Raw genomic sequence first — 7737 nt, forward strand, 5'->3', positions numbered from 1 at the left:
ACGAGCCGGGAGGCCGACCTCCAGGGGTGGGGGGGTGCCCGTGGGATGTGGGGGGAGGCCCGCGGAGGGGGCGCCTGGGAGCGCCCCGACCTCGCTGGCCGTGGGGGGGGCGCGGGGGATGGGGGTGGGGGGCGAAGAGGGGAGCCCGGCAGCCAATGGGCGGGAGGATCTCGTTTCAAAAGGGTGAACCCGCAGCCAATGGGAGCCTGGGGCAGCGGATCCTGCTCACTCCATTCAAGAATCCCAAGTATTCAAGATGGACGGCAGGGAGTGTGGAAGGAGAAGGGGGCGCGGGGGGCCCGGCGCGGGCGCGGCGCCCGGCGCCCCCCGCCCCCGTCTCGGCCGCGGCCGCCGCGGGGCCCGAGCCCGGCCCGGGAGGGCGGCGGGTGGGGGGCGTGGGGCGGCGGGGGGGGCGGGGGGCGCCGGGGCGGGGAGGGCAGAGAAAGGGCCCGGGAAGAGGGAGGCGGCGGGCCGAGGAGCGGAAGGAGGCGCGGCGTGTAGGTATCGGGGCGCCCCGAGGGCCAGCGCCGCGGACTGGGGGGGCGCATCCTCTCGGCGAGGGCCGGGGGCGGGCCGGGCCCCTCCTCCGTCTTCTCTGCCCCCGCCGTCCCCTCCGCGCGGGCATCTCTTCTGGTTTCTTCTTTCGCCGCAACTGAGACGGGGGAGCAGCAGGCGTGTCGTGCTGGCGTGGCTCCCTGCGCCTTTCCAGTGGGGGTGTGGTGGGGCCGGGGCGGGGGGCTCCGCTGGGCCATCTGTGTGTGCCCGGGCGTGCGTGTATGTGTGTCTGTGTGCAGGGTGTGTGTGTGCGTGCGCGCGCGCAGGGTGTGTGTGTGTCTGTGTGTGCGCGCGCAGGGGTGTGTGTGCGCGCGCGCGCAGGGGGTGTGTGTGTGTCTGTGTGTGTGCGTGCAGGGGCTGTGGGGCACAGGGGACTTGGCGGGGGCGTTGAGGGGGGAATGCAGGGGCCGCAGGGCTGAACCCAGCGCGGAGTTGTGCGTCGGGAGAAGTTGTGGGACGAGCCGGGGGCTGCGCGCGGGGGTGAGGCCCGCCCCTGCCTTAAGAGTTGCCGGGCCTGGAGGGGTGCGCTCGGAGCGCGAGCTGCGGGCTCCCCCCCACGCACGCCGTCTGGGTAAGTGTGTAGTAAGCTGAGCCGTGCAGCAAGTGTGGCTGGAGTGTGTGCGCGCGCGCCCGTGTGTGGTCCAGCCTCAGGTGTGTGTGTCCCGGGGGCGGTGGGGGTGGGGGGCGGCGCCGAGCTGGGTGTGGAAGGAGCGCACGCCCCCCTCACCCCGCCCCCCGCGCCCCGTTCCTGGGACCCTCCGGGCTGCCCCTCTGGTCGCCATGGCCGCGGGCCCGGCCTGCCCCGCCGCTCCCGCCGCCCCTCCACCTGCCCTTTCTCTCCCTGCCGCGGGCTGGGCCCCATCCCCCGCTGCTCCGGGGGGGCCAGGGCCGGAAGATGGTGGCCGGTGAGGAGTGGGGCGCGGGGAACTTGAGCCGCCCCTCCCCCGTTTCCTCCTCGGCCTCCACGCCCGCCTCTGCCAGGAGCCGGGGGGCGGCTCCCGGGCCCGGGGCGGGGGAGGGCCCCGCCGGCGGCCGGACCCGGGGGCCCGGCTCTGGGCGGAGGGGGCCGTGAGAGCCGCGGGGTCCGGCCCCCGCCCCCCACCCCGGGTGCGATCTGGGCCCCCTGGGGGGCATCTCCCCCTGGCCTCCAGGAAGCTGGCTGGCCCATGCTCTTGGCCCTTCGGCCCCTTGTTGACATGGTCCGGTTCCCCACGGGGACGGCTTTGCTCAACCCAACAGCAGAAGCTGGTGACCGACCCTCGCGGAGCCTGGATCTCCGTCCATTAGAACTGTGGGCCCCGGGCCCCGATTACAGGAACAGACTGCATGGAAAGGCAGGGGACAGGCTCTCTTGCTTTTCGAGTTAGTGGGAGGGAACCCCCTCCCCCCAGGAAGAGCTCCCAGCGGGGAGGGCACAGGGCATCCCCCAGGGGCCTTTCTGATGGGTGCACCCCGGAATTACCCCACAGCCCGGCCCCCGAGGGCCGCAGCTCTAGCCAGGAGCCTGCTGCCCCAGATCTCTGCCCGACTCTGAACCTTTGGTCGGTCTCAGGATTGTTTGTCGGGGGTGTAAGCCCCTTAGACCTGGTAGGATGGGGACGTCTGAAGATGCCGGTGAGCTTGAAAAACCCCCTAACCGGAGTCCCTGGATAAACAGGAAACAGATTCTGACCCTACTGCCAAGGAAAGCCTGTCTCTAATGGCGAGGGAATGAACCGCACCATTTTGTTCAACGCTGAATCCACTCAGTGGATTTTGCAGGCCTCGGAGAGGAGCTGCAGAGGTGGGACTTCACCCACAGCTTCCGCCTGCAGACCTGGGGGTCTCTCTGTGCGGCCTGTTCGCCCCCATCCGAGACTGTCCCGTGAAGGCCTAGACCTTCCCTTTATCTAAACTAAAAAGGAGAGAGAGCTTTAGAGCGGGGAGGAAGCTCTGTGGTCTGGGCCAGCCAGCTCCTCTCTGGAGGGAAGCTGACAAGACCTACAAACCCAGGTAAACCCGGCTTCTCCTCACCTCCGGATCTGGGGGCGGGGGTGTCTCCCAGTCATCTTCCCGTGAAGACGGAATGCCAGGCTGCTTCCTGGCACTCTGTTCCCTCTGCCCTGAAACCTCCGGGGAAAGATGGTCTCCATGTTAGGAAGGAGGTGAGGAAGAAGACAGGAGGAGGAGTGGAGGGAAACAGAAGGGACACTGGAGAAAGGAGGGGAGCTGTGCTGAAGGTGAGGAAGGGGTGGGGAAGCCAGGGGCCTGGGAGCAGGGCCGGCGCCCCTCTGCTGCAGGCCGGAGCTCTTTTCACATTGTGCTACTGTCTGCGCCTGTCACTAGCAGTGCAATGTTAAAAGGGCATTGGCTGTGCAGCGCTACCCAGCGCCGGCTGCCTCCCGGGCATCGACCTTCCTCTCCGGCCTGGGCACCCCTCAGCCACCCTGGTGGGAACTCAGGAGGCCTCCCTCTGAGTAAGTCAGACGAATAGCTCACACTTATGGAAGCACGTCCGTGTGCAGTCTGTGTGCCAGACACCAAGTGCATCATGATGAGTCCTCAGGACAGAAAAGTAACATCCCCATTTTACAGATGGAAAAACTGAGTCAGGAGAGGCTTAAGCAGCACGGCCAGAGTTTGATGGTGCTTTACGTTTCAGAGCCTGTATCTAATCCTGTCCTAAATCACAGTTTACCAGTCTTGGAGAGGGTTGAGGAAGGTTGTTGAGCTGAGGGGTAGAGGGTTTTTGGTGCCACCTGCTGGTTGTAGATGACTATCTTCCAAAGGTTCAATGCTTTAAGGAGGAAAGGAGGGAGTGACTGGTTGGCTAAGAAGTTCCCAGACTCAGCTTGGGATTGGAGGGTGGGTGGAGAAGATTGAATCACTGTTTGGTCCAGAGTAGACCTCCATTAGAAAAAGGGGGTGCACAGGCAAGGAAAAAAGGCTAACCCGAAAGGACTGCACCCCAGGGAGGGGCTGGTACGCCCCTTGCATTCCATGCCTGCAGCTCCTTCCCTGGCTCTCAGGCAGAAAAAGGAGACCTCCTCTTCACCTACCCCTCTTGGTCACAGGGTACTTGACACCTGTCTGAGCATCCGAAGTTTGGACAGTCCCGCCCCATGGCCTGATCGCAAGGATTACATAGGATCCCTTGAACCCAACTCGCAGAATGATTCTTCCAGGAGAGATTACAAAGAACCGAGACTCATGGGTGCTGTTTACTTTCCTGTTTCCCACAGTTCCTAGTTGGCTTAATAAGTAAATTGAGAGAGAGGCAGATTTGGGGAGCTTTAAGAAGGCAGCTAGTTTGTGCCTGATGTTCAAGGTCAGAAATATTCAAGGACAAGCCTTCCTGAACTTTAGTGCAAGAAGTGGGATTGAGAAGGACAGGGTTTCTGGGTCCCTTGCTGGAACCTGAGAGAAGGCTCTGGGCATCGCCAGGCAGGCTGGGACGGACCCCAAGGCCTCCCAGGTGGGGGTTCTGGGCACCCAAGGCCCCCTAGATGGGGGTGCTGGGACAGACCCCGAGCCCTCCCACATGGGGATGCTGGAGCGGACCCCGAGGTCCCCCAGATGGAGGTGCTGGGCACCCAAGGCCCCCTAGATGGGGGTGCTGGGACAGACCCCAAGCCCTCCCAGATGGGGATGCTGGGGCAGACCCCGAGGCCCCCCAGAAGGGGGTGCTGGGCACCCGAGGCCTCTCAGATGGGGGTGCTGGGCATCATTCCTTCAGGGCTTGATTTGCCTTCTAGCCCCTGTGTCTTCCAGAGCTCTTCTGCCCCAACAGTCTCTGCATTCTGATGTTGACAACAGTGTCTGAGACTACAGTTAGCTTCAAGTCTCTTTTTTTTTCATTCTTAGCATTTCTACTTGAGCCTCTTTTTGGGCCATTTGGTGATGTGAGTCCACTTGTTAAAGGACAAGAAATGTTCAGTGTTTACTCAGTGCCCTTGGGATGAAGTCCTTGAGTGTTTCATGGCCCCAGCCTGTCTTTCCTGGGCTGGCTCACCTCTCACCCACTCGTATCTGCGCTCCAGTTTAGGAAAGAAACTTTTATTTCTCTTCAAATTAACTCAACTTGAGCCGCCTGACACAGTTCTCTCAGCCTGAACTACCCCCTCCCCTTACTCTTCCTTTCTGCCCACGCAGCCTCTCAGCTTTCAAGGGCTTTCAAAGTCATCACTTCTGCAAAGGTTGCTCTCCTCAGTTCTCGGTGATGCCTCTACTACAAGCCCTGCGCTCACTCCCCTGTCCCCTTCTACTGGAAGCGCCTGCATCTTGTTTGTCTTCCCACTAGACAGGAAGCTCCATGAAGTCAGGCCATGAATGCCTTCTTCTCCACTGCTTTGCCAGTGCTAAACAAGGCCTGGCAAGGAAGAAGTGCTCTTACAAATATTTACAGTACCAATGAATGAATGTGGAAATAACAACCTAGCTTACAAAAAAAAAAAGATTTTTATGATGCATCCAACCCTCCCTGCAGTTGTTGGTGACTGCACAACAATAAGAATTTCACAGCACTGCCAACAATCGCACGAGGGTCGTGTGGCTGCATTGACGCTGCAGTGTTGAGCTGTTTTGTTCCAGTTTGTAACCGCTGCCAGGGCAGCACCTTGGCTGATCGATTTTCCTTTTAGCTTTAAGAGCAGCCATGAGCTGACCAAAAGATTCCAGAACCAGGCTGAAAGGCAATGGGACCCAAGAAAGCTCTTGTTCTGGAATGAATCTCTTCAAACTTGGCAAAAGTGGATTCCTTGTCAAGGGCTCCAAAAGACAGAAGCTGTTAAGGATGCTCCCGCTGGAATCTCACTCAACAACAACAACAAACCATCTCAGAAGCAAAACCTCACCTGAATCTCCATCCCCTGGTGTCTTGCCATAGACAGAGCAATTGCTGCCCCCTAGGGGTAGAAGGGCGGCCTTCCCAGGTGGCTCAGATGGTAAAGAATCTGCCTGCAATGCAGGAGATCTGGGTTTGATCCCTGGTTCCCGAAGATCCCCTGGAGAAGGAAATGGCAACCCACTCCATTCTTGCCTGGAGAACCCCATGGACGGAGGAGCCTGGCAGGCTGCAGTCCATGGCATTGCAAAAGAGTCGACTTAGCTGCTAAACAACAGAGGAGGAGGGGCAGGCCTGGGGCAGGGGTGTGCATGGGACAATCTACGGTACCTGCCAAGAAAAGTCAGAGGACCGAGTGCCTCACGTGTTGCTTTCCCCTTTTTATTAAAAATAGACCCGAACACTTTATATATCATACAAAAGTTTCGTTCGCTGGTGGCAGCCGCGAGGACGCCTAGCCTCATGGCACTGATCCCCCACCTTCCCTCCGAGGGCCTCGGTCCCAGGGAGCAGTAGCCGGCCCGGAGGACGCCCACCAACCCTGCTCGTTCTGGAGACTGCCAGCCGGGTGTGGGGCTGTTCAGGGGGGACCTCCCCCGACCCCACCCCATGGCAAAGGTCAGATACTGAAAGTGCCTCTTCAGTGCCAAGGTAAACTGCCAAGTGGAGTAAAATGCAAACCCCTGGGATGCTTTGATGATCTCCCAGGGCCTGGGACTCCGGACTTTTTTTTTCTTCCGCCCGCCCCCCACCCCACGAATCCTGGCTGCTGCAAATGGGGGGGGGGGGGGGTGGTGGGAAACGTCACCCTTAAGAGACTCCGGTACCTCCCGGCGTCTGAGGTCAGCATTTCACTCCACTTCGAGCCTTTTCTCACCTGCTATTCTGTGGCCTAGGATCTCCCAGTGCCAAGACTCGAGGTTGGTCCTCTGTTCGCTCGCAGAGGCGGAGCAAACACGGCTTCCTCCCGAGGGTCCTCTAAGCCTGCGTCTCTGCCCCGCCAGCCCCTCGGTTTTCAGAACCTTGGGGGCGACAAGTCCCCACGCCACCCCTTTCCCCTCCGTTTCTGCCTCTCCCTGACTGCTGCCCACGCCTGAACCTTCAACACCCCTGGGGTACCGCAGACCCCCATTCCAGGGGGGCCTGGGCGTGATGGGGTGGCGGCGGGGGGAGGGACGGCGGGAGCAGGGTCCCCCCCAGGGGTGGGGCAGTGCTCATGCTGGTATGGACGCGGCCGGGCGGGGGCAGGTGTGGGAGGGTGGGGCATGCGTCGGGAGGGCAGAGGCCGCCGGAAGCCCTCAGTCCCAGCCGTTGTCCTTCACCATGTGCGACATTTCAATGATGTACTTCCCCTCCTTGTACTTCTGGCTCGTCTCAAAAGCCTGCTCCTGGCGGGGGGAGGCCGGCAATGTGGGCCGACGGGTCCGCCTACCGCCGCCGGCGTAAGCCCGCCCCCTACCCGGTCCCCCCACTCCTAGCTCCCGCCTCCCTCAGGGTCAGGCAGACACCTGACGGGTGGCCCTACCCCCCAGTACTTACATATTTCCAGCCCAGGGTGGTTTTGCAGCTCTCGCAGAAAATATCAGCTACCGAGTGCAGCCCCGTGAGCAGGAGGCGCTGTTCAGCTGGCCCGCACCCCACGTTGACCCTGGGAGACGGGAGGACCCAGCACGCGGGGGGGAGGGGGCGGTGTGTCACTCCGTCAGCGCACCCCCAAAACAGCCCAGAAGGCCCAGCCTCTGGAGAGAGCGCAACCCACCCAGCTGAGAGCCCTGCCTCCAGCACCCCACCCCTTGCTGTCTAGCGCCTGGCACCCCAGTTCTCCCGGGCTCCCCACAAAAGAGCAACAGACCGGGCTTCCGCCAAAGGAGAGGCAAACCCAGAGGGCGCAGGGCACCCCCCTCGGGCGGCTCAGCCCCTCTCTTCAGAGAGGAAAGCTATTCACCCACACCGGCACACACGCACAAGGGAGAGGGGTAGACTCACACGGAGTTAAACAGGTAGGCTCGGCCATGGCTCCCCTGGAAGGACTGCGGAGACACAGGGCGGGCGGTGACTGCGGGGAACCCTTGACCCCGGGGGTCACGCGCTCCCTGAACCCCCCGCGGGGGCATGGAGGAGGGAGGCCAGGCTTCGTGGTGTCATCCCCGGGTGATGTTTGGAGGAATCTGATGCGGGGGGCGAGGGTGGGGGTGGGAGTGATGGAGGGGCGTTACCTTGGAGATGAGCTCGTCGTGTTTGGCCAGGTGTGCGCGGCAGTGGACGCAGCTGTAGGTGCGGTGGCAGCGAGGCAGGTAGCTGCGGAAGGTCTTGGCGGGGAGGCAGGCGGGGGCCGGGCCAGGGTCGCAGCTGGGCATGAC

At 62.0% G+C, this 7737-nt stretch overlaps 1 protein-coding gene across 1 annotated transcript; it reads right to left on the reverse strand.

The window, feature by feature from the left end:
• Nucleotides 1-5737: 5737 nt before the first annotated feature.
• Nucleotides 5738-7734, reverse strand: YPEL4 (yippee like 4). Its single transcript, XM_061381587.1, has 4 exons — nt 7594-7734; nt 7364-7407; nt 6917-7025; nt 5738-6765 (listed from the first exon to the last, which is right to left on the reverse strand). Exons 1-4 carry the CDS (start codon nt 7732-7734, stop codon nt 6676-6678), a joined length of 384 nt encoding a protein of 127 aa, XP_061237571.1. The 3' UTR covers nt 5738-6675.
• Nucleotides 7735-7737: the final 3 nt, after the last annotated feature.

This window comes from Bos javanicus, chromosome 15 (genome assembly GCF_032452875.1).
Source record: "Bos javanicus breed banteng chromosome 15, ARS-OSU_banteng_1.0, whole genome shotgun sequence".
NCBI classification, from domain to species: Eukaryota; Metazoa; Chordata; class Mammalia; order Artiodactyla; family Bovidae; genus Bos; species Bos javanicus.